The 27,100-nt window shown below is 30.9% G+C and overlaps 1 protein-coding gene and 1 pseudogene across 3 annotated transcripts; one reads left to right on the forward strand and one right to left on the reverse strand.

The window, feature by feature from the left end:
• Positions 1–17,201: 17,201 nt before the first annotated feature.
• Positions 17,202–19,497, forward strand: LOC117929127 (annexin D4-like). Of its 3 annotated transcripts, none has more exons than XM_034849343.1 (4): positions 17,202–17,310; positions 17,761–17,933; positions 18,966–19,037; positions 19,130–19,497. In XM_034849343.1, the coding sequence occupies exons 1-4, from the start codon at positions 17,265–17,267 to the stop codon at positions 19,337–19,339; spliced, it is 501 nt and encodes a 166-aa protein (XP_034705234.1). In that variant the 5' UTR covers positions 17,202–17,264; the 3' UTR covers positions 19,340–19,497. The 3 variants fall into 3 exon arrangements, with proteins under 3 accessions (XP_034705234.1, XP_034705235.1, XP_034705236.1); XM_034849344.1 differs by having other exon boundaries at positions 17,800–17,933; XM_034849345.1 differs by having other exon boundaries at positions 19,161–19,218.
• Positions 19,498–22,567: 3,070 nt separating this feature from the next.
• LOC117927945 lies at positions 22,568–23,214 on the reverse strand (annotated as a pseudogene).
• Between the last annotated feature and the right edge of the window lie 3,886 nt (positions 23,215–27,100).

Raw genomic sequence — 27,100 nt, forward strand, 5'->3', positions numbered from 1 at the left:
ACAACCCATATATTTTTATATTTTTTCCATCTTTCTAGTAAAAGCTTATAATTATGTAAAAATTAATTACTTTTTTATCCATGCACATATTAATCCAATCACATCTTGCAAGTTAATTATTTTATTTATATAATAATTAAATATGATTCTACGATTAATCAATATATATTTGAACTCGAATCTTAAAACATAACCAACTTTTTTCCTATGTATTAAATTAATTTCAAATAAAAAAAGCAATATAAAATTCCTCTTGAGTATCCAAAAATGAAAAGAAAATACAAATATGAAAATAAGCAACAACCAACCCATTTTTACATTACAAGAAGTTAATAAAAATGATCCATCTCAATTTATTTATAAACACATGAAATTAAAAAGATGAACGTTAATAAATTAAAGTTGTCAACTACTCAAACAAAAATAAAAATAGAAAAGAAATAAAAGGAAGGATGTCTTTCAAATAAGCCATAAGTGGCTGAAGGAAAAAAAATCAATTAGAGTGAGAATGTGGATTATGCCTAACCTCTCTATTAAGTATCAGGACTCCATGGCCGAATGGATAAGGCGTTAGTCTACAAAACCAGAGATTCTGGGTTTGATCCCCATTGGAGTCGTGTTCTTCCTTGTTCATGTTTCCCTTCTCTCTTTTCTTATTTGGAATCTTAAGAATTTTCATGCATGGGATTGTTGTTGGGCACAACCTTTTTTTTTTTTTTTTAATTTAAGGGCTCATTTTAATATTAAAGTACTATTGAGAAATTATTTGAAAATTTTAAACTATCCTTCATATAAACTTCAAAGAATGCTTTGAAATTTAAAATTTAAAAAAAAAAACTGAAAAAAAAAATAAATGCTATAAATGGAAACAATTAGATTATGACTAATATTTTCACTATTATAAATACAATATTGATTTTGAACCATTATTAATGAAATAATTATGATTATCTATAAAATATTAATTCATTAAAAAATAAAATACTAATTATTACACATTAATTATTGTTTAATCATAATAGATGAAACAACTTATTGCAAATAAAAATACAATAAACATTTATCATTTTATTTCTATAATTTAACATTTTTACAAAATGAATGCAAATAACATTAAACTGTTGAGCAATTATTAGACACTAATTATATATATAATATTATATATATATATAAAGAAGGGAATACTAGCACAAGATTTTTGTAATGATTCGACCCGAACTCAACCCAATCTACATCCACTATCCTCTCATTTCAATTCCAAACTCATATTTCACTATCTTTAAAGCTTCAAACCAAACATCATATATTTGCACATTTAGATTCTTGGTTTCAAGTGACATTCAACAATTATGAAGAGGTGTCTCACTCTTGGATTCTCCACGTGATACCCCACAAAAAGCACTATCAAGTGATGTCTCATACTTGAATTTTCCCATAAGTGATACCACACATTTGAGTCTACCCTCACAAGGTTACAAGATTGAGTTTACAAAGCTTAAAACTCATTATTTATAATTTTGCTCATTGGATATAGTATAAACTATGATTGATAAGGTACACTAAGAATGAAATTCAAGTTTAAACTTAGCACACTCAAAATTCTTTTCTAAGGCTCTATAGATAATTGAACATGAAGAATAGATTTTTATATAGGAGATAGAAGCTCAACCTAACTATTAAACACAATAAGGCTCAACCAATGTTTACAAGCTATTAGGTAGTAAAAGATGATAATTAATGTAGCATTGAGTCAATGGGTCAAGTCTCTGGCTTGACCGATCAAGGATCTGCTTCAATCGAAAGCTTTTTGCCAATCATTTAAGAAAATTCCCCTAAATCAATCAACTATTTAGGTCAATTGGTTGACTACTTTAGTCAACCACAAATCAAACATACAATAAACATTGGAACTTGATGCACAAGTGACCTTTAATTGCTCATATTGATTCCATTTGAAAACTTAAGATTAAAAACCTTTTCTGATGATAAAATGCATGACAAAATATGAGTTTCTATCTTTGAAAGAATCGATCTCATTTTTTTAAATATATTTCATTTAAATGGTTATTGTTTATTGTTTTTTTTCCCTTTATATTTATCTATTCTATATATTTTATTTAGTTTTGTATATTGCATAGTTTTAGTTGTTTTTATTTTTGAGTCACTAAGTAAGTAAAAAAAAAAAATATGAAACCCTTTCTTTCTTTTCAAAAATAAATTCCAAACCTTTTTAAAAATAAATAAATAAATATGAACCCTTTTTCTCTTAAAAATAAATTTTAAACATTTTTTTAAAAATAAAAATAAAAATTATGAAACCTTTTAAAAGAAATAAATTAAAAAATCATTTTGCTTTTAATAAAAGTGAGATATGATCTTTTAAATAAACTGGATTTTTTTAAAATAAAATAAGGACAAAATTTTTCCTAATGTTTTCTTGAAATAAATTTGAAGCCTTTTTTTAAAATAATAAATTTGAAGTTTTTTTTTTATAAAGTAGAAATAACCTTTTTAGAAATAAATTGCAAGGATCTTTGTAACAAACTTGGGAGACTTTTTCTTAAACTAAATAAAGATAAAATCAATTTTCAATAAATCTATTATAATAAAATCAAATAAAAAAATTTGTAATGAAATATATACAAAAAAAAAAAGTATTGAAATATTTATGTAAATGAATTTACAATTTTTTTTCTCTAAAATAAATATTACTAAAAAAATCTGTTATACTAATAAAAAATATTTTTCCTAATAAAAGGATTGATACTCTTTTTTAAATATATATATATATATATATATATTATATATATTATATTTCATTAAATTGACATGTGTTTTTAATATATATGAAACTATAAAACCTTCTTTTTAAAGCTTTGAATGCAATGTTATTCTTCTTCTTTTCTTATTGATTAATGATGATTTCTCATGTTTATCTCATGAGTCATAATTGACCTAATGAATTCTTTAAGAAAGAGCTTAATGAGATCTTGATTTGTCATTACCTTTGCCCCCTATTTCTTTGGTAGATACTTCAAAATCTTCATAACTTTCTTCATTTTGGTGTAGGTCATTTCTAAGGCTTGAAGTCCATTGATAATATTCATAAACCTAGTGAATATTCAACAATCGATTCAAAATCCTCCATAGAAAATAATTTATAATTATACACAAGGAGATTGATTTCAAACCTTTTTTTTTTTATAACTTTAGTTACTTCATGGGTAATTACTAAGTGTCCTATATATTTTTACCGGTTCAAATGGAAAATGTAATTGTGTTCATTCTTATCAATAGCACAATGAAGATAACATATAACTTTAATATTTAATTATACTTTAATATGAATGGATTCCCTACAACTCATAGTCAATAGAGAGGTTGAGCCCTACCCACAACCTATCCATGGATACCAAATCCAGGGTTTTCCCATGTACTCATTTGAAATCCTTGTTGTTGCATCTGATATGGAAGGTAGTACAATATTTGTGTGGAAAAAAGGATAGTTATACCTTTCACACTCTTCATCAGTGGAATTTGAAAGATTTGGAAGAGGTTGACCATAACTCATTACATAAAGGGCATAAATGTTGGCTTCATTTGACGAGTCACTAAATTGAGTCTCTATACTCATTGACTCAAAATTGGCCAACAATGAGTCCTCGTTGTATGGCGTCATCCTTCGTTGTCTTCCTCTATATGACTTTCCAATGGCTCCAACAATTGGACTAGCTTTTCTAGAGTCGTGATCTTCATCTTGAGTACAATGTGTGAAATCATCTTCACAAATAAATGCCAATGGTTCTCCACTTTTTTGTTGTTGTCTAGCATCCCCTCCATCATTTCTAGGGTCGCTACCATCATTGGTCCCCTCTCCTCTTGAACCATCATAACCGAAAGCGGAAATACTAGCAACACTAGTTCTGTTACTATGTTCAATGCTCGTGGAGTCAAAAGAAGGCCAAAAAGTGACTGCTAATTGAGAAGTTCCTTGTAGAAATGAAGCTCTCGTGTCTTGGATGAAACTATTAGTATGAACTTCTTCGAATAACACCCGTTCAACATCAACACCTGCTTCTCGGACATGTGTGACAATTCGTAGGTCGGGATTTCCATCTTCATCATCTAAATGAAAAGGTCTAACCCATTAAAACAATTGGTTATCTTCTTCTTCACCAACCTTAGCTATAATGTCAAGTAAATCGAGGTAATCTTTCTCCGCAACTTTGTCATTTTTTGTCTTCATATCACGGGTCTTTAGTTTCATGTTATAATAACAGAAAACTAATAGTTGGAACCTCGGGTAAGCAAGCTGATTTCTTTGCTTTGTATGAATTAAGGCAAACTTGCTCTAATTTCTCTCATAAGTTGAAGATGACGCAGTTTGCAATAAAACCTTGATGGCTAACCTTCTTAATGTAGGAGTGTGGTTTCCATACATGAACCACCATTCAGCTACAACCAAATAAATGATATCAATACTTATATTGGAAAGCTACAATAATATGCTAATGAAATGTATTATTAATTCACAAATAATACTCACTGGGAACCATTTCTGACCTCGAAGCAATCGCTGCTCGATCACCAAATTCTCTTTTTGCATCTCAGAATAGTATAAGATATATATTAAATAATTGAAAGTCAAAAATTGAGTAAATGAAATTCAAATTTTTAATTTATATTATAACTCTAATAATTTACCTAATTTCTAAATTGACTAAGACCTTTTGTTGCAGGATCTAATTTCACAAAGACTTCATGAACAACTTGAAGTAGATCAGGATCAGTACATTTATATTGAAACCTTGGATTAAGAAAGAATGCTACAATAGTAAAATAGATATGTAGAATTAGAATGTTGTGAAAGAAACATATTAAATACCAATAACTTTCAAAGATGGATAATACTTAGTTACTTGTTGCATGAAGAGGATGTTTAAGAGTCATATCCTAATGGTATGTAATTATTTCTAACACCCATTCTTTAGCATTAAGTCGAATGAGGTTCTCTTTCATAACTTGAATCAATTCGTACACAAATGGCATTGTAGGAGCAACTTCTGAAATCGACAATGCGAAGAATTGTGTATAGCGCCTCATAGATTGACACTAGCTTTCCCACTCTCTCCCAATACGCATGGTCAAACATAAGTTTTTCAACTTCTTTGCCGATTAATTTGCGACTTAACTTGTGTTGTGCCCATTTATCACTGTTAAACACTTTCTTCAAGTCCACCTTCTTTTTCAAAAGACTATCCAGGGCAATATAATTGGTTGCAAGTCTTGTTGCTCCAAGGCGAACTATGCCTCCACCACACACCTTGCGCTTTTGCACAAGCAACCAACTATGGTTATACATGAAGTTGGTTATCTTTCGAGCCTTTGTAATCACATTTGCAATACTCGGCCTTTTATCGGTGTCTTCGAACATCAAATCGATGCAATGTGCTACACACGAAGACTAATTAAGATTGTATTTCTTCATTAAAAACTTCCCCACCTTCACGAATGCCGACCCATTATCAATAACTATTTATACCACATTTTGTTTGTCAACTTCCTTGATCACATCCTTTAACAAACCATATATGTATTTGTTGTATTTTGATATAATTTGATGCATCAATATATTTGAGGAAGATTGTGCTACCTTTTGAATATACCATTAAATTAATTATGCTTAATTTTGTGGACCCAGTCCATTCACCACACATAATCGTGCATCCATAAGTCTTCCATTTTTCTTTTTAAATATTAACATAAGCTTCCATGTCTTTGTACTCCATATCCAAGTACTTGTGTTTGATTTCATAAGGAGACAGTGGTTCTATACCCATAACTACAATCCATATATAATTAAAGCATATAAGAACATTTGTGGCAATCAGACTTCATAAATAATAATGATATTGTTTAAATAAATACAACTTTTAAAATTATACTAATTATCTGTTTGTTGTGCACCAACAATCATGTTCTTGAAGTGGTGAGAGTCTGCTTTATTAGGCGCAACACTATCATATATGAAGAACTTACTAATCAAACATCCCATGGTTTCCTTGATGGCACCACCTTTGAAAAGATTTTTCGCATTTTTCTGTCTTGCTACTAAAGATTTGTACAATGAGGGTGCACTAGGCAGTGATGGATCTGAATATTGAACACTTTGCAATCTTCGTATATGCCTTGTTGGACTAGTTGGATGTGAAGACTCACCTATTATAATTATTAAAATTAAACATATATGTTAATTTAATATTATTGATAAAGTTGATAAGAAATAGTAATAATTCAAATTAATATTATACTTGTTTTTCTTTTGCCTCTTACAAAATGTTCTTTTTGTTGTCGATTCCATTCAATAGCTTTTGATGCTCAAACTGTTGCTCTATAAGCATGCCGCTCATCAGGGTGCATGTCAACCAAATACATATACACATCATCATCACCATCAAGGTTCTTCTCATCCTTTTTATCAGTTACATGTCTATGTATTCCTCCTATTGTGTCTCACTTCAGCTTGGATCTCATTCTATATTTGTAGTTTTCTTCATTTTTGCCTTATTTTTTTCCTTTAGAAGTCGTCCTATTTCTTGTTTCACTTATGGAGGCACGTTAGAACACTTTTTTTTGTATTTGACTGAGGGTCTGTATGACATAGGTAAAATGTAAAACGAGTAATCCCACCACTCTTTATTGTCAACCCACAGTAATTGCATACTGTTCCATTTTTGTTCCCTTCCATAAGTGTACAATATTTCCAATAAGGATCTCGATCCATGATACCGTTTCCACTTCCACTAGCCATTTTCTAAACATGTATTTTAAATTCCTATACAAAACTAATATCAAATTTAAAATTATTAAAGATAAAACATCTAAGAAATTTAATATTAATATTATTCATGAAATTGATAAGAATCATTACTAATAAAAATTGAAATTAAAATTGAATTATGCATATATGTAATGTCCATTGAAATTAAAATTTAATTATGCATATATGAAATAGATAAACATTACAATTAAATTTCCATATGAATTTAATTTAATTTAAATTAAATTAAACTAAATTAAATAAAATTTCCATATTCATGAAATTGATAAGAATCATTACTAATAAAAATTGAAATTAAAATTGAATTATGCATGAAATAGATAAACATTACAATAATTTCCATATGAATTAAATTTAATTTTAAGTTATTAAAAAATGAAACTAATATGCATAGATGCAAATCAATTTCCATTCCATATGAAATATAATGTTAATATGACAAATTTTAAAATTAGGTAAATCAATTAAACTATACATAAAAATAAATGAATTATGCATAATAAAAATAATTTTGTGAAAGGTAAAGTATACCTTATTAGCCTTAACTTAGAGTAATCCCTTCATCACCAAATTTTCAAATTTTTAAATTTTGCTAGAGATAAAATAAAATAAAATAAAATAAAAATTTAGAGCAATAGAACAAGATCAAATTTTTATGTATGAAATAGAATGGATTGTGGGTATTTATAGGATTTTTTTTGGTCAAACTAGTTGTTGGATGGTCAAATAGCTGTTATAAATTAATTTTGACCGTTGGATCAAGTCAATATTGCTTTTCCACCATTGGATCACAAATCTGACTATTGGATGCCTTTAAAAAAACACAAGTGAAATATAGGCCATCGGATCATCAAAAATTCAAAATTGACCGTTGGATGAATTTTCAAATTTTTCAAAAAAAAAATGCCTGAAAAAATCAACAATATATCAACGACTTTTTCCATTTCTCCCCAATGCTCCACGCGTCACTCCACAACTGATTTAATTTTTTATTATCAGTTCCAAACCGATATATCGCCGACATTTCGACGATATTTCCAACATTTTCCCGAAATTCCTCTCGTTTGATAATCAGTGCTCAAAATCGTTTCAAGGTTGTCCAATATTCGATATATCTACGAAATATCGCCGATAAAATCCAAAATTTCAATCCTTAGTAAAACCTAAATTAGGTAACCTCTAAGAATATAAAATTCTTTGAATGAGAATAATTTACATTACATCTATAATGTAAATTATAGTCTTTAACACCTCTTAAATATGATCAAATAAATGTCCTTGTAGTAATGTTTGAACACATGATCTCTTATCAAATGAGCTTGTGATATCATATTGGACAATCATATTTTCTAAAAGTTTAAGTTTATAGAATTTGAGCCGATAATATCATGCTTTCCAACTATATTGATTTTAGGAAAAACTGTTTTTTGATTTATGCAAGCAAATGCTTTGTTTAGTGTAAACTTTCATAACATATATCAACATTGTTCTTTGGAAATCGTGATATTGACTTCAATTTCAATTTTTATTGAAGTAAAAATACATAAAATTATAACACCAAATTAATATCTAACCTTATCCATCTAAAAATGCTCTATCCTCCAAGCCAATAAAGAAAGCTTAACTTTCTGACTTAAAAGGGAGAATTTTAGAACCGTGGAAACCCTCTTTAATGTGTTTTTTCCCAAAATCAACCCTTGTCTTAGTCCTGAAAATGAACCAACAACAGCTAAGCATCTTGCTTTCATGTGTTAAAGGAATCTTCAATTAATAGCTCCATTAGTTCTTTATTAATAGTGAAGCAAGTGACTTGAGTTTCAAGGTTCAGCAGTATTTCCCATGTTCCCTAACAAATCACAGTGTGAAGACTCATTTTTTATTTGTCCTACCATGTCCCTGATTTGTTCTTAATTTTTAAATTCAACATCTAGCTTATACAACAACATTAAATTTTTTAAAAAATTATTTTTTAACAACTATATGCAAGAGGTACCACACTTACATTATTGAATGATATTAGACACACTAATTTAGAGAGAAAAATCACTCCACCATCAATGGAAAGAGAGGGTACATGAAAAACTCTATTGTTCCTCCTTCACCTCTTTTGAGGCACATTGTGCTCCTTTAACTATTAATTGTCTTCATGAAATTAGTCATTCCAATTTAGAAATTGATCATTCCTCCCCTAAATTAGTCACTCATCTTCTATTATCCCTAATTTCACTCTCAATGATAGAATTATAAATCATTTGTTCAATTATTTTGTACTATGGTCCCATTGCTTTGTATCTTTGATCTTATTAACTTTTATTTTGGACCCATTTCTTTATGCATTTGGACCAATACAATTGAACCGTTATTCCTATAGCTTTGTACCAAAGTTCTATTGCTTTTGTATCATGCTCTTATTTGTTTGTACCAAGGACCTATATATTTGTACAATTAAATAAATTGGTTATTCTCAAGTCCAATTTCATTGTGCTATAGTATATATTAAAGCATTAACCCTCTTATATAATTGATCATCATGGTAAAGATATCACCAAAATCTCATGGCAAGAATTGGATAGGGTACAAAATGCAATCTTTTTAATTCAAAATATTTTATTTACACCTAAACTCTATGCCATAAAATAAAAAAGAAAATTAACATCGTATTAATTAAAAACAATACTTTTGGAGCTTTCTATTTCAATAGTTGTTTTTACTTTCCTTGTATTTTGCTTAACGAATTTCTTCTCTACTATCCACAAATATATCTGAGATAGCTTCAAACACCCACAAGCATATAGAGAAAAATAGGAGCAAAATGTCTTCTCTTAATAATTAAAAAAAAAATTAAGGGTTGCTAATTTTAAGAGTTGGTATTAAAATTGATTTTTCTCCCCAGTTATGAGTGGATGTAATTACAATGAAATATTAGTATTAGGCTATCATTGTACTAAAATGACAATCTTGTATTTCGTAATCTTAATTATTGATGTTATGTGCATAATTGGTCAAATATGCATGCATCATATTTAATGTCTTATCTTGTCATATTCTTAACTGCTCTTTATGTTATTTATATTTGGGTATATTTATTTTTTTAATATACTCCTTAAAGTTCTTAAACTTAAATATTTTCTAAAAATTAAGGATCATATATTGAGGAGGGGAATTTTAGCAACCTTGATTTTGTCATCATAAAAAAAAAAAAAAAAAAAAAAAAAAAAAAAAAAGTGGAGATTGTTAAACCAAGATTTGGTTAATCTCCATTTTGATGATAATAAAATAAAGCTTGAAACTAATATTTTATCTTAAATGTGTTTAGGCAAGAAGATTTATAAAGTGGTAATCATAAAGATAAAATAAGTCAAAAGAAATTCAAAAAGAAAATGAAGACCTCAAAGAGAAAATCAATGAAAACTCATTCCTTAGGATCTTTTTGTAAGGTTGTTGATACATTAGGATTATATGTTGTATTTTTATTGATGCACCCACAATCATCCAAGAGTTAAATTGCCTTAAAATATTTTATATTTGGATGATTTTATGTTTTTAATCAAAACTTTAAGTCAAATTCTTTATAAACTTGCTTTAAAGGTTTTAAGTTGCTTTACACAAGTTGTTAGAGGTTCCAAACCTCAAAACCGGAATATTCGAGCACTTCACAATGCGACAGGTCAAGGATCTAGGGAATTGGTTGAGCCAGTTGGGCTTTATCAATCGAGGGGCATTTTGTGCACCCTTGATTTCTAGTAGCATGTGTTCAACAAGTTGAGACCAATCGAGGACTAGCCGAGTTTTGATCAGGGCCCATTGAAGCATTGAGCCCCAATGGTCAATTGCTTATGCAATTAATGCACAATGGATAGTGAACTAGTCAAGTCGATGCTGAACCAATCAACCCCCAAACTGTGCCTATGGCTAGTTTGGGCTTTCATCTCTTATAAAACGGTTTCATTCTTCATTGTTTAAAAGAGTTTAACATTCCAAAATCTTTCTTGATTATATTTAAACCTTGGGGGATTTTTAATGCACCTTATTTCAAAGCTTACATATCCAAGTGCACCTTATTTCAGAACTTGCATATCCATTTAATGCACCTCAATCCTAGTTTTTCTTTATGTTATTTGAGCTTAGCTTAAATTTGTACTAGGATCTTGTGAGATTATATTTCCTATCAATTTGTAACCTTTGCAAAGAAATCTCAAGTGTGGGGAATTGCTTAACAGAAAAATTTAAGTATAAGATATCACTTAGTGTTTGCCAAATATGGGATATCACTTAAGGAATTCAAAAGTGAGACATCTCTTGAAGAAATTTGTAGTGCCCATTAGAGTTGAAAAATCCAATTATATATCTTGAATACTTGTGTTGAAGTCTTGGATTAGTGGAACTCTCACTCAATTAGGAGCTTGAGAAGAGTGGACATAAGTCAAGTTGCGTTAAACTACCATTAAATCCCGTGTTTCCAATTTCTCTTCCTTTCTCTATTTTATATGCAATTAATTTCCAATATATTTGTTATACATTTGCATACAATTGTCACTTGCCTTACATAGCTTAAATTTGCAAAAAGTGACCTTCACCCATTCACCCTCCCCCTCTCTCTACAATGATTACTTGAGGTTGAGCTAGCTAAAATCTTAACAATTAGGTATGCATTTAGTATATCTAATCCAATTTAAAAATGGTTATAACATATTGAAAAAAAAATGAAAAGCATAGAATCCACTTTTTTGTACATAACCCTACTATTTACCCATTTTCCCGTGCATTAGCAATCCTATATCTTATTCCCTTTCATTTCCCAAGTCATTACTCTTCGATTTGTTTGCTATTGTAACCAAACTTCTACAATGCTTATTCTTACCCAATGCATTCTCTCCCATTCTTACTCTCATTCTCTTACCTGATTCCAAGAACCAAAGAAGACAAATTATGATGACTCCAATATCTTTTAATTTAAGTAACTTAGTAAGTGGGTGTTTGATAAAAACTTATTACTTATTACTTAATAATGACTTAAGTTGACCTTAAGTTAAATTATTCATAAGTTATTGATTTAAAACTTATCACTTATTTTTTATATTAAGTATTAAGGTTGTTTGATAAAGTTAATTTAAAATTGATTCTAAATCATCAAATTGACATATTTACCCTCATTAATTTTAATTAATATTTATATTTTTAATAATTTTAAATAATAAATTTATTTGTTAAACATTAATATTTAAAATATTGTAGATATATAAATTAATTATAAAAATATTTACTACAAAAGATGGGTTATGAATGTAGAGCCATAATTGTAAAATATACTCTAGTAAATATGGATAAATGTGATAAAAGATATTTGAGATTAAAAATAAATTCATTATTTTGAATTAAAACTTAAAGTCATTTTTTTACTTTAAATTTTGATATTAAGTTATTTTACCAAATATACTTAATGACTTAAATTAAGTCATTAATTCATATTGATTTACCAAACATCCTCTAAAAAAGGAAATTAATAACCAAAGTTTAATTGAACTTAAATGTTAAAACAATGTCTGACTAGGAAAATTTCAATAGAGTTTCCCTCTATTTTCTCTTAAAATGGCCCCCACACCCTCTCTGCTCACAACACGTATGCAGGTAGGGATGGCAATAGGGGGGGGGTTGGGGTTTCGGGTACTCGCCCCTAATGGGACGGGGTTCAATTTTAATAAACGGGTTTGAGACGAGTATGAGATTTTTTTTTAAAACCCAAGGCGGGTTCGGGTATTGCCACATCCCACCTCGCCCCGCCCCGATTATATATAAAATTAATTTTAAAATTTAATTTAATTTAAATTTTAAAAATAATTTATTTTACTATTTTTAATATATAGATAATAATAAAATATTATTAATAAAATAAGTTATAAAAAATATGATAATTTAATTATTTATAAAATATATTTATTTTAATGTAATTAAAAATTTTCAAAGTAAATTTTTAAAAATAAATAAATAAAATTTAAAAAAAAATAAACAGGGCAAGGCGGGGCGGGTATGAGAATTTATCATACCTGCCCCACCCTGCCCCGCCCCATTTAAGTTTTTAAATGGGACGAGGATGAGAATTGTTTTGAATAAACGGGACAGGATTGGGATGGGGGGACCCCTCCTGAACCCACCTCGTTGCCATTCCTATATGCAAGGAAGATTCCTACAAGTGCCCACCTCTAGGTTTTGGCATGTCCTAGATCTCCTCGTTCCCCTCATTTAGCAATTCTCTAATAGCTTTCATCATAAGCAGTAATAGAGAGAAAGTTCTCGACCCAATCATAATTAATTTAATTCCTATATTAATTATTATTTTTAGATATTGAAACCCCTTTAATTTGCTTTTATAGGATTTGAAGTTGATGAGAAATGGATGACAATGATATTTGGAAAATGGGATTCAGAGTATTTATACTTCTTTAGTGAGAGAACTGCACAACTCTTCTAAAAAAATGACATTAATATTAGGATGTGACAAGATGTCAATGCGATCTTGTGGTAGATTTGAGTTTTGTCATGGTTGGAATGCTTTGGTGCAATGGACCACGCATACTTGGGAAAGGGATGCTCATTTGACATGCTGAGAAGTTGTGACCATGCATGGGTCGACAATCATACGGCTTGCTCATCGGGATCACATGCACAAAGCCTGGGAAAGCTTGTCAATCTCTCTTTGACGTATCAATTGAGAATGTTGACTTCCAAATTTAAGACATCAAATGGAAGAGAGATAATGCCACTTAGAAGACATTCAAAGTATATGAGCATAATTTTTAGCATGGAAAATAATGATATGTTTGATTTTTTTTTTTCCCAAATCAAATTGTACTACATGTTATTGGAGAATTTCAAAGTAAATGGGTGAGACTAATTCTTATGAAACCTGGTTGTTAACATGATTATAACCCATTAAACTAATTAATATAATTTTAATTCATTAAACTCATTAATATGATTGTATTTTAATTAACCTTTTTAAAATTTTAATTTTACAAGAATATTAATTTAAAATATTTTTTTAGTTGTTCTTAACTTTTAAGTTTGATTTTTAAACTTTTCATTAATTTAATTATTTATTTTAAGTTATAATACATTTATAAAATAAAATTTTAATTAAAAATTTAATTATATACTCATTATAATTTTATTTATTTATTAAATATAAATTATTTTTAATCTTTAATGAAATTATACTTTAGTTCTTTAAGTTTTTTTAACTATATGATATTATTCATAATTAAAAGGTATTTTAAATTTTTAGAATTTTTAAATATTTAAAATTAATAAATTGGGTTAAACAAATCATAAATGTCTTTTCTCATAAACAAATCATAAACATGACTAATTGAATGAGTTATATGAGTTGATAAGATTATAACAAAAACGTGATTATGTGTGACCCGAACCCACTAAAATTTATGTCTTTTCTCACTCATGTTAGGCTGTGTCAAAATTGCCACATGCATTAGTACACTGAGTAACCCTAAATGTAATTGCCTAAAGCCTAGATGCTCTTACATGGGCTTTAGTCAAAGATTGGGTCGTCCCAACTCTGGGCTTATTCCAAGAAGAGAAGTGCATCAAGCATGTTGAGCTTGCCTAAGAGATACCTTAGTGAGCCAAAACCAAGATGGCCCATAGATCTCAAGACTAGGCTGACCCAAATAGTATGACCATGTAATTATACGGGCTGGGCAGTATCCCTTCACTGTTCAAGCCCGCTCTCTTTTGGGCCTCAAGGCTTAGTAGGCTAACACCAATTTATTGGATTGTTTCGAATTGTTTCGAAGTGTTAAAAGAGAAATTATATTGACATCTACCAAACTTTCTATATATCCATTAGAATTGTGATTTTTCAAGGATAAACTTTCTATATATCCATTAGAATTATAGGTTTTTTAAAGATAAAAGTAGTTGTGAGAAGATTGAAATTTTTTTACAAATTAATTCAGATCATCGTCCCACTTCTTTTTTCTTAATCTTTTCATAACTCTAATATATTTTTTTTCTAAAAATTTTAATTTTAGAATAATAAAAAAAAACAAATAATCATTTCCAATAATATTAGAAATGAAGATATAGGATCTTTACCATTTTTTTTTTATATAAATTTAAGAGCTTAAAAAAATGAGGGGATCATAAAAAGGGTTTCCAATTTTAGGGATGGATGCTTTTTGAAGCTTTTAATATTAGATCCTATATCTTCACATAGCTCTTAAGGTGTCTAACAATACTATACATCCAAATATGTCTTAAACTTTTATGTAAAAAATGATTAAAAGCCCATTTGGTAATGCTTCTTAAAAGTGTTTCTAGTCCTAAAAATATTTAAAAGCATTTTTAAGGTAAAAAATAGGTATTTGATAATATTTAAAAAAAAAAAACACTTTTAAAAATTTAGAAAAATACTTGAAGCGATTTTTAGAGAAGCACTTAGGAAGTGATTTTTAAAAAAATCACTTTAAAAGCTTACAAATATTTCTGAAATACCCCCAAGTGTTTTCTGATACCCTCCATTTCCATTTCCCTTTCACTTTTCTCTTCCTCATTCCCTCTCCATCCAAGTGGAGACTCTACAATCGAAGGCTTTTCGAAGGCTTTTATCACTCTCGTTCAACATCGTTGAAATCTGCTCCAAAGTACTCTCCGTTCTAGATGAGCAAGTTTTATAAAGTGAATAATGTGTACATTGCAAATATATATTGGAAATGAATGCTTTTAGGCATTCCTACCTCACAAAAGGAAAGAAGCTCGCATATGCTTATAATGGACATTATGTGGGCATCATAAAAGGTATAATTTTAACCATATTTTATAACCCAACTCTCCACTCCACATAGGAATACAATGGGATAAGAATTAATATTTGACTCTTTTAATTTTAAACAAATACAATTTAAGAAAACTTTTGAATATTAAGTAGCTACCACCCATCATTTTAAAATAAAAATTTATTATTTTTAATTTAATATATAATCAAATAGTTTGTTTCATTTTTTAGTTAAAAAAATTGTTATATTATGATTGATGTTTATTTATTAATCCATTTAAAAATATATATTTTCCAAAATTTTCTTGAAATTATAAAAATTATTATTTTTAGTTTTTTTAACAATATAAATGTTTATACATTCTTTTACAATGAAAAGTTTTGGATTTATTATAATATTTACTTTTTGTAATTAAATTACATGTCCTTTTTGATAATTTATTAATATTAAAATATTTTTATACTTATGCAACATATTGTCAAAAACATTATTAAAATCATTTTTCCATAATCTCATAAGATAGTTTTTCATAGAAATATTATAGAGAAAACATTTTCAATAAAAACACTTCGCCTAAAAGTACTATCAAACAGGTTCAAGAGTTTATTTGATAGTGTTTTTACCCAATTTTTTTTTTTACCGAAATTGTTTTTTTTTCTAAAAGTTTTTTAAGCGAATCAATTATCAAATGTTTCTTTAAAAAACACTGTTAATTATTTTTTAATACTATAAATGGTTTTTAAAAGTGTTTATTAAATTTTATCAAAAAAATTTATTTTTTTCAAAAATACCTTTTAGGTTGAAAGTGTTTTTCGAAAACACTATCAAATGGAGTCTAAGAATGCGTATGTGAGTCATTTTAGAAAACATTTTTAGTATTTTTAATACTTAAATGACAAAAAATTTCAAGAGTTAGAAAGATTAAAAACGTTTCATAGAATCACTATCAAGAAGGGCTTTCATAGAATCACTATCAAGAAGGGCTTTAAATGCTAATCAACTTTTTTTTTTTTTTTTTTTTTTTATGTAGGATCATGTATATACATAAGGACTTGATCACACAATACATTCATCATAATTTGACCCCCATAGAAGAGGCACATGAACATTAAGCACCGTGATGAGTGCCTAAGTTTCCATGAATCTTTTCACGACAAAATTCTAAAGCAGCTTTGACCAACACTGTACCAGTACTAGTATTCAATTCCCATGCCGGCCCACAAGAGATATAGGAGCTCAGCCCAAGTCCAAGCCCAAGCCCAAGCCCAACTATAAATTCATTATTATTAGATCAAAACATATTCAAATTGTTCAAAATCATTATTCCATGAACTAAAATCACCCAAACCTAGGTCAAAGTCTTGATCAGAAAATCAAGTCTTAAAAGCAAAATTCAAACACTATAGTCGGAATCTCATAATCAGTGAAAGGACTCCATGATATTGACATGCAGTCCTTTGAGGACAGATGCCTTTCCTCTTCCCACAAGTCATTCCATTTTTTGTGTACAGTTTATTCTACTGCATCCATCCCCTTGGATGGATCGCTTACTAAATCATCATCTCATATTCATGTATGAATGAGAAGCCTTTCATCTTATTGCGTGACTCGGGAAAAGAAAAACAACCAAAATGGATCCTCCAAATGACTTTGAAGCTCTCACCAAGGCTTTCTCAGGTTTGCCCCTTATATTTTTCTTATCATTTTTTTTATTTAATTTTGTTTATTTTAGTTGGACACTAAGAATGTGTTTAGAAATTATTTTAAGAAATGTTTTTCGTTGTTTTAGTACTTGAATGATAAAAATTTTCAAACGTTAGAAATGTTATAAACATTTTTTAGAATTACAACCAAATGAACTTTAAGAATGTATCTGATAGTGATTTTAAGAAGCGTTTCTAACATTTTTAATATTCGAAAGATAAAAAATTTCAAATGTTAAAAATATTAAAAATACTTCTTAAAATCACAATCTATCACACTCTAAATTATGGTATAATAGTCTTAAATTGTGAAATTCAACTTTTTTAGGCTTTTGTTATTTTCTATTTGCTTTATTTTATATAGACTTACAAGGAATTATATGTAGTCCATCTATTTGAAGCAACCTTAATTTGTATTTTTTAGGATTTGGAGTTGATGAGGAATCGATGGTATCGATCCTAGGAAAGTGGCATTCGGAGCACTTGGAATCCTTTAGAAAGAGAACTCCTAAATTCTTCTTGGAGGATGAACGTCTTTTTGAGAGGTGGGATGATCACCATATTGCATGCTTAACGAAAGAATTTCTGCGGTTTAAGGTACTCATGTTCTTCTTCTTGTAATAGAAATGTTAGCTGAAAGTCATAACTATGGATATCACATGGAAAATGGTTGAAAAATGTTCTCTTTTTAACCTAGTTTTAATGTATTTTGGTACTAGATATAGCCTATAAATACTTTTCTGTATTAAAAAAATTGCAATATATAATATGAGAAAATTCTAAAGTATATATATATATAATGATATAGTACCATTACTTCAAATAATGAAAAATAAAATGAAATAAAATTTTCTTTTCATAAACTTATTGTTTGCTAACACTTACCCTTTCATATCATCGTTTCATGCCCAATTTGTACTCATGGATCAATTGGATTGACTTATTTTTTAGGTGCTTTTAATTGACACGATGACACATTTTAGTACAATATCCAAATATACTTTTTGTGGAACCTATTCAAAAGGCACCACCAATAAATGGCAAAAATATAGATGAGGTAAGGAATGAGAATGATATTATAATAAATGTGTAATATACCTTGATTTTTCTTCTTTAAACTTTAATTCAACAACAGTTGTAATTAAAATAAATTTTAAATAAAGAAAAAAAAGGAAGGTACCATAGTTGTTTGAAGGAAAAACAATGATAAGTAAACCCCTTAGTAGATATATAATAATAAAATTGAAATTGTAATATGATATTCCATATTAGTTAGAAGAGAAGTTTTAGGTGTTTTTTTATATAGTAGACTTTTCTTAATTATGTCATCTGTTTTAAAAACCATGGTGAGTAAGAGCCAAGATTTTTACCAAGAGAGCTCTAGTTACTAAGTCTAAATCTTTGGGGAAGGAGTATAACATACCTACCGAATTATAAATATAAAAAAAAATGAAATGTAGCAAAGGAAAACAATTTAATATTTTCATATTTTATTTATTTTTTCTTTTTATAAAAAGTGAATGAATTAAGTAGGAAAAACAATGAAAAATCACATGAAAGGTTTCTTTGATTTACTTTTCTTATCATCTTAAATTACCAATTTAGTATGATTCTCATTAATCTGATTAGGATCTTGACACTCTAATGAGTTTGAAGGAGACACTTCAGTGCCTATGCAATCCCCAAGCATATTTCAGTAAGGTAAGATTAATTCATCACAAACAACATCTTAGAAATGATCTTATATTTGTTTGTAGAATCATGTATTGGATTGATTGTTTCAATTCTTTTAGGTCTTAAATAATGCATTCAAAGATGATGCAGACGAGAATACAAAAGAAGCCCTAACTCGAGTAATAATGACACGGAGCAATGTTGATATGAAGGAAATCATAGAAGAATTTGATAAGCAATATAAAGTTCCTTTAACCCAGAAGATTGAAGATGTAGCTCTTGGAAACTATAAGGATTTCTTGGTGAGCTTGATTAGAAGAGTGGCCTAATAAGAATACAACTTGCATTTCTTTAGTCAATATTTTAACAATATTTTCCGTTCTTGTAAAGATGTACAAACACATTTGATGATATTAGTGATATAATTAAATTACGCTTGTATTTGTTAGGAAGTTTGTTAAGAGTTTGTTATGCCAACTCAGACTGTAAGTAACTGAACCCTCTTGTAATAGCTATATATAGCATAATCAATAATAGACTTAAGTGAGTGTCGTAATTCTCACCAAATCCTTTCTCTCTCTCTAAGTTGGTATCAGAGCAAGTTTGCATTTGAGAATTCTTTTCTCTATCTCTCTCTCCCTTTCTCTTCTTTCTCTTTCTAAATTCTTCCATTTTTTTCTCGAAATTTTTCTCTAGAAACATGTCTTTGACCTCTTCTACTTCCTTTGGTGCTCCTAATTTGCCTCTTGCCTCTAAGTGCTACTAATGGCAAGCTCAAGCGCTTTCAACTATACGAGCTTAAGGATGTGAAGGCTTTCTGTTTGGATCTGTTCTAATTCTGCCTTAATTTGTCAAAGTTCCTTGTAACAGTCCTAGTTCTCCACCAACTAGGGTTTAAAATCTTGATTTCCTAATTTGAATGAGGCATGATCAGTTTCTTCTAAGCTAGATTCTTTTATTGATGAGCGAATCAATGCTCAATCATGTCAATCATTGTGCTACTACTATTGAACTTTGGTCCACACGTGAACAACTTTTTTAGTCTCAATCGAAGGCCAAAGTGATGCAACTTTGTATTATGCTATAGACATTAAAGAAATGAGCTCTTAGTGTAGAGGAGTATATTCTTAAGATGTGAGGTTTGACTGACAATCTTAACTCTATTGGTCAGGTCATTATTGATAAAGATCTTATTCTTTATATTCTTATTGGATTTTATCCTGAATATGAGTCAACCATTGTTAATCTTACTTCAAGAAACAATGCTCTCACTCTTCAAGAGGTTCAATTTGTCATATAGACTCATGAAATGATGATTCAACATCAATTGGTCTTTTTGCCAACTGATTTGCAACATTCTCCCTCTACTAATGTTGCTTATCGCAGATCTTTTCTTGTTGTATTGAGTAATGCCAATCATGGTGGCAACTCTCATTTCCGTGGTCATCATGGCCTTGACAATGGTGGTTCTAGTCATGGCAACAAGCCAATCTTTCAACTTTGTGGCAAGATTGGTCATGTGGTTGTTAAATGCTACAAAAAGTTTGATATTAGCTTTTCAAGTGTTGATTTGACTAGTTATCAGGCAAATATTGCTTTCACCTCTAACTTTGCAGATCACAAGTGGTATGTCGATAGTAGCGCAACAAACCACATCACTGTTGATATGAACAATCTGACTATCAAGGTAGATTATATGGGCAATGAGAAGCTTATGGTTGGTAATGGTTCTAAACTTGCTATTTCTCAGTTTGGAAATTCCTTTTTACCTTACAAAAATTCTTCTAAACCTCTTCTCCTTAATAACATCTTACATGTTCCACACATAACCAAAAATCTTCTCAGTATTTCTCAATTTACAAAATATAATAATGATTTAATTGAATTCTGTTATGACTATTGTCTAAGCAAGGACAAAGCTTCAAAGAAAATTATGGTGGAACGAGCTCTTAGGAATGGTCTCTATCAACTTGATCTCACACAATCACAATCTTCATAGTCCAAGTCATCTTCTATGTTTAAGGCCTTGCTTTCTCTACTACAAGAGCCTAGTGTTTCTCAATCTAGTTGTCAAAGTGTGTCAATAATTCTTCAATAAAAAAAAATATTTGTTCCTATATTGTGCTTCATCTTCTACCACTACAAAATTGATTTGGATTCAATCTCTATTTCATGAGTTGGGTCTTTCTCTTGAAAAACCCTCATGTGGTGGTGTGATAACATTGGTGTTATTGTGTTACTTCAAATCCTATTTTTCATGCCAAAACTAAGCATATCGAGATTGATATTTCATTCGTGCTTGAGAAAGTGCTCAATAATGAAGTGGATGTTTGTTATATTCCATATAAAGAGCAAACAACTAATGTCTTTTCTGAGCCTTTGTCTATTTCTCGTTTTCTTTTTCTGTGTAACAAGCTTTCACTTAGTACCATCGTTTAGCTTGTGAGGGGTATATTAGTGATACAGTTAAATTAAGCTTATTACCTATTAGGAAGTTTGTTAAGAGTTTGTTATGCCAGCTTAGACTATAAGTAACTAACTAATCCTTCTTGTAATAGCTATATATATCAAAATTAATAAGTAATAGTTATATATATCAAACTCAATAAGAAACTTAAGTTAGTGTTGTCATTTTCACCACCAAATCCTTTCTCTCTAAGTGATGAGCATCAATCTCTCCCATACAAACCAGATGGTAAAATAAGAATGAAATGCTCATCGTTTCAATTACAACTTGGTAATGTAAAACCAAGAATTAGCAAAAAAATTTAAGTGCCACTACCATGTCATACCTTCTTGCATGCTTATTTTTGAGACCTAAATCAATCAAATTCAGATAGTCCCTCATTGTCTCGCGCACACAGTTCACCAACAATTCTGTCATGCTCGTTCAAGTCTCCTTCAATCACATACAAGTGGCATCAATCTGGAAACAAGTGACAGAAAGAAGTTAGCAGATCACACTCAAAAATGACAATGCACAAAGATGATTCTGTTACCCAATTGATGGATGTTTGACAGAATTTGTGGAGTGGTTCTAGCATTAAAAGAAGATAAGGAGATGCGCACAGAATGTTGAGACTCAAATGGGCATACACAGCAACCTGCACTATGTTTTGTGACCAACATGCAAAAGTTTGTACCATTTAATATTTCAAAGGGAACATAAGGAAAGTATGTACTGATCCGAACTCAGTCCATCTTAAGCTTCATTATTTTCGAAAGTTCAGTAAAGAAGTGCAGACACACGTCCAATTCTGATGCTCTTTGCAGTAAATATGAAGGAAAAAAATCGCAAACAAATAAGTATGCCTTATAAATTATTAGAAAGATAGTGTGAAAAGTCAAAGAATTAAATTAGATAAAAAGAATGAAAAGAAAAATCAAAGAATTAAATTAGAATGATAGAAACAAAAAAAATTGAATGTTTCATTTCCACTCAAACTTCATCTCACATCGCATTTTTCAGTCCAAAAAATAATTGAATAAAAGAACAACGAAACAAAGAAATCTCTTGAAAACTAGATGATCAAAGGTACTCCCGGAGAAAAAGCAGATCAAACGACTAGGAAAGCAACAGCAACCATGGCTGCCATCAGCAGCTGATACCCAGACACCGAGATCCCATAAGCAGAACTGGGTGCTGGTGCTGCGGGGGTGGAGGGGGCTGGTGCTGCGGGGGTGGAGGGGGCTGGCGCTGCGGGGGTGGGGGGGGGGGGGGCTGATGCAGGAGACACCCACGCTTCCAGCACTGTGATGGCAGGCTTCTGTCCATAGTTGGCACAATGGTCGTTCACACCACAAATATACCACTTCCTTCCAGGGGTGGCCAGTGTAATCACATCATTTCCAGTGGTAAGAGCCTCATTTGCTGGTGGTATAGTGCAGTTCGTGAAGGCAGTACCGTTAACTTTGAAGACATTGTGCCTTCCCGCCGTGTATTTGAAGACTGCATGTATGAGAATTGACGACAATATCTTTAGCAGCTTGAACTAAAAGAAGTCATAAAGGGAAAAGAAAGTGATAGTTTGAGCTACATTACCTAGTTTATCGCCAACATGAAAGACTTTTCCTTGGCCCAGGCTACATAGTCGAAATTAATGGTCCAACCTTGATCATCTCCAACAGTAAACTCAGTTGCCATGGCCACAGCAGGAAGAAGAATTGCGAAGATTGCAAGGGCAGCTAAATGTTTAGAAGCCATTAGAGTTGATTGAAGTTGATTAGTGGTAAAGTTTCTTTATACCAGCTTCAATGTGTTTCTCCGACTTGCACTGATGTCCATTTAAGGGTCTAAAGGGTCTATTTATAGCAACTTTTTTAGCTCGGAGTTTCATTGAAAGCCTCAACAACCATGAGAAACAGGCTGGGTCCGCAGGCCACAGCGTGTTGCCAGGTGAAACTCTGGTTAGAACGAAGTTATGCCATGGCTAATGTTGGACAATAGTTACAAAACAAAGAATTTTCTTCTTTAAGCGATTTCCTTTGTCCATACATACACTATCAAATAAAGAACGATAATTTGTTTGAACTGGAGTCATGATTTTGGCATAAATTATTAAACAATGGCTAATTGTTAACTCTAGAAGTACAAATGGAACTCCCTTAAGAGGGTGACTCTTGCCGGCTTGGAGACTAGGCTGGAAAAAGGCAAATAGAAAAAGTGGGACCACAAAAATGCCAAACCAAACCCAATTTGGACGACCTTTTAATTAATCTAAGTTGTTCATGAAGCAATCTCTACCACTTTATGATCCATGACTCAGATATGCGTTTTATTCTTAAAAACATGTCATGGTTAGATCACGCATGTTACAGAAAATTTGAATGGAAATTAATTATGTAACGGCACATCAAATGCAAAATTGGAAGCAATACTACTTTAATTAGTTTCAACGACCTAAAAAATTTAAAAGAAATTTAAGGAGGCATGTAATGCAAAAGCTTTTAAGGATTTTCCTATCACGTTTGTATGTCAGCCTGATGTATTAGCAACTATACCATCTTTAGTAGAAGCATAGCATACTAAAAAGCATGTATCAAAATGGGATCGGGTTGTTTGAAATCGAAGCCTATGGAGTTTCTGTTCCGTCCCAAGGTTATGATAAGATAGGCTTTAAAAGCAATTAACTTCACACATAATACACAGTGCATGCAGCCTTATCCCTAAATGATACGTTCCCAATTGGTGTCTCAGTTGATTCATGTCCTCTCAATGGTCCCTGACAGTGGTGCCATTTGATTCGTGTCCAGCTGGTGTCCCTTGATTGTGGTCCTCAGAAGGGAGTAATCAACAAAATTTATAACCTATTACACCATGTACTAGGATAGCCTTAGCTAGCATAGCATAGTGGCTCTAGGGTCGTTCACTGGGATGGGTTTTCACTTCACAATTGATATTAATCCAAAGCTGAATCGGTGATTTTTCATTTCAAGGTTAGCTCTAAAAGAAAACATAAAGATGTTTAAATGAAAAAGGTTTGGTTTTAAACTAACCAAAAATAGTAATTGATTTTACTTACAAAGAAAAGTGTCTCTTGGAGTTTAGATTACTAGGCTCAGGTTCCTCATACAAAAAGGAGAGTTTCGGTCACTTGTTTCTTTTCCTCGCATTAGAGAATTAACATATAGTTAATTCTCTAACCGGTGTGGTACAGATGCTTCCCATTAATGGGTTCAAACACTAAATCCCTCTCACTGATGCACCTTGCAATGGCTCGTGCCTCTCACCTAGCATTTGCCATTCAAGGTGATCTTTAACTTTGGACTTCCCTTCTCAAGCTCGCAAGAGATAACTAAAGGATGTCTCCTTAGAGTCCAAAAGCTTACCAAGTGTTGGCTATTATAGAAAATCCTACCTTCAAACCACCTCCCAAAGGCTCGCAAGAGATAAACTAGTGCATCTCAATGGATGGAGATCACTTGCCTTATCAAGTGTTGGCCCAGGTGAGTTAAAGGCGTTTTAAGTTAACTAAAAAGATAAAAACCATTAACGAGTCACACTTTCTCTTCATTAAAAACTAAAACAACAAAACTTCAAATTTATGCATGAGGAAACTTACCTGGCTTTCTTTACTCCAAGAGACAAAGAGCCTAGCCTCTCATCCTCTGAGGAAAAATCCTCAGAGTTTGATTGACTAGTAAGAAAACTAACGAGAAAACAAAAATATGAAGAAGAAACAGAGCAAGTGCTCTGTTCGTTGATTACATATATGATGGATATCCCCTCTTTACATTGGTTCAAAGATATATATAAAGAAGATATTTTCTAAGAAATATCCCAATAATATCTTTGACTGATTACAAGGAGAAAATAGAAATTTACACAAAATATCTTAAGAGAAAAAATCTAACTTAGTTGGTGGCAAATATCGGGAAGCTTCAGGAGAACACCGCGGCACTGTGCAAAATCCGGGTAATCTGAAATGTCGGCCGCGGATCTCTTCGGGTGAGCGCTATCAGAAGATCCGGACATGCCTGTCCGGGGAAGTTGAAACGCCTCCTCTCCCATCCGGCGTCAAGGGATCCGGATGTGAAATATCCGGAGAAGATGGAATCATCGGTCAGACAGAATTCCTACCCGGGTGGAATGAGTTATACCTGCGAAAAAGGGGACCATCTGTGTGTGTAAGGTGTAGGGATCCATCCGGCTCAACTCCATCCAGATTCCCCAGGAGGACATGCGCCGTCATGCTATCCGGCACTCGTGAACATCACACTCCGGATAATAGCATATCCGGATATGTTGTCCGGATCATTGACTACAGTGAGCAAGCCTTACTATAACCCACATTCCGCCGCTCTCCAATGGTGTGTCCGGACGCCCTGTCCGGACATCTTTTGCCATGGATTCGAAAGAATCTCTCCTCAATCTCGGATTTGCTTTGGTGATCAAAAAGCTATCAGAACACCAAAACTTAACACAATTTGATTAGAATTGATTGCAAGGGTCCTTAATATGTTAATTGGGTTAAAAGGTGATAACTACTACTCAAAAGTGTTTATAAGAGTTAATTACAAGCTATGAAATAGCACTTTTTGAGTAGTAATCACTAAATCAAGGATCTCACTATCATTACCTGATGATGCATTAATGAGGTATGTGATACAAAGTAACAAAGCTATTCAACAACCGATATAATCAAACTTTTTGTTTGGGTTACCTAGATATCTCTATTCCCTTCCCTGGGCGATAGGGTGTATGCAAAAACATTATAAGACCCTAAATCTAACAAGCGGAAGCATATGCATATTAAAACCTTAGATCAACAACTTCATAGTGCATTAACTGAGATATGGATGTTGCCAAATCATTTCCAATCAATGAAGAGTCTCATAAACTGAGAGAACTTCCACTTGATTGCTAGCTTTTCCTTGGTTCCTAGCACTTGAGGTGGTAGTAGCCTCACAGAGGGGTGGTGGCTAAGGCTCTGTTGGGGAAATGTTTTCAAAACAGTTCTAAAAAATAATTTTTAAAAATTATTCATTGATGTTTTGTAGTACAAAAATTTGTTTTGGATCTTGAAATGTTATTAATCTATTTTCTATATCTTGAAATTAACTTTTATTCATAGTATTTTATTTTTAATCATTCTTCATATTTGTATAATTACTTTTTAAAATAACCCTTAGAAAACAATTGAAAATAACTAAAAGATGATCTCTAAAAATATCATATTTTCTGTTTTTTGGTTTTCAAACATATTTTCCTTCTTTTTGCCTAAAGAATAGACCATTATTTTTAAAAATAGTTATCAAGCAAAGCCTAAGGCTCTCCTCTCTAAAGTGAATGGGAAGACAGTAATGGCAAGAGTAAAACCCTAAACCCCTAAGAGCTCTTCTAGTGAGCTTAAACAACTTGAGCCCATCTTGGACTTAGGTACTTAATCTATTAAGTAACTAATTGATTAATTAACCTTATTAAGCTTCAATTAATCAATTAACCCAATCCATAGAGACCATTCATAAGCTCTTGTGCAACCTTGCACATTAACTAAAAGGCTCTTATATACACATATGAATAAAGAATCCAAATAACCCTCAGTAAACATGCTATCAAGAAATACGAGTTTGAGTAAAGACTACTAGGA

The sequence above is a fragment of the Vitis riparia genome, chromosome 13, assembly GCF_004353265.1.
Source record: "Vitis riparia cultivar Riparia Gloire de Montpellier isolate 1030 chromosome 13, EGFV_Vit.rip_1.0, whole genome shotgun sequence".
NCBI lineage: Eukaryota > Viridiplantae > Streptophyta > Magnoliopsida > Vitales > Vitaceae > Vitis > Vitis riparia.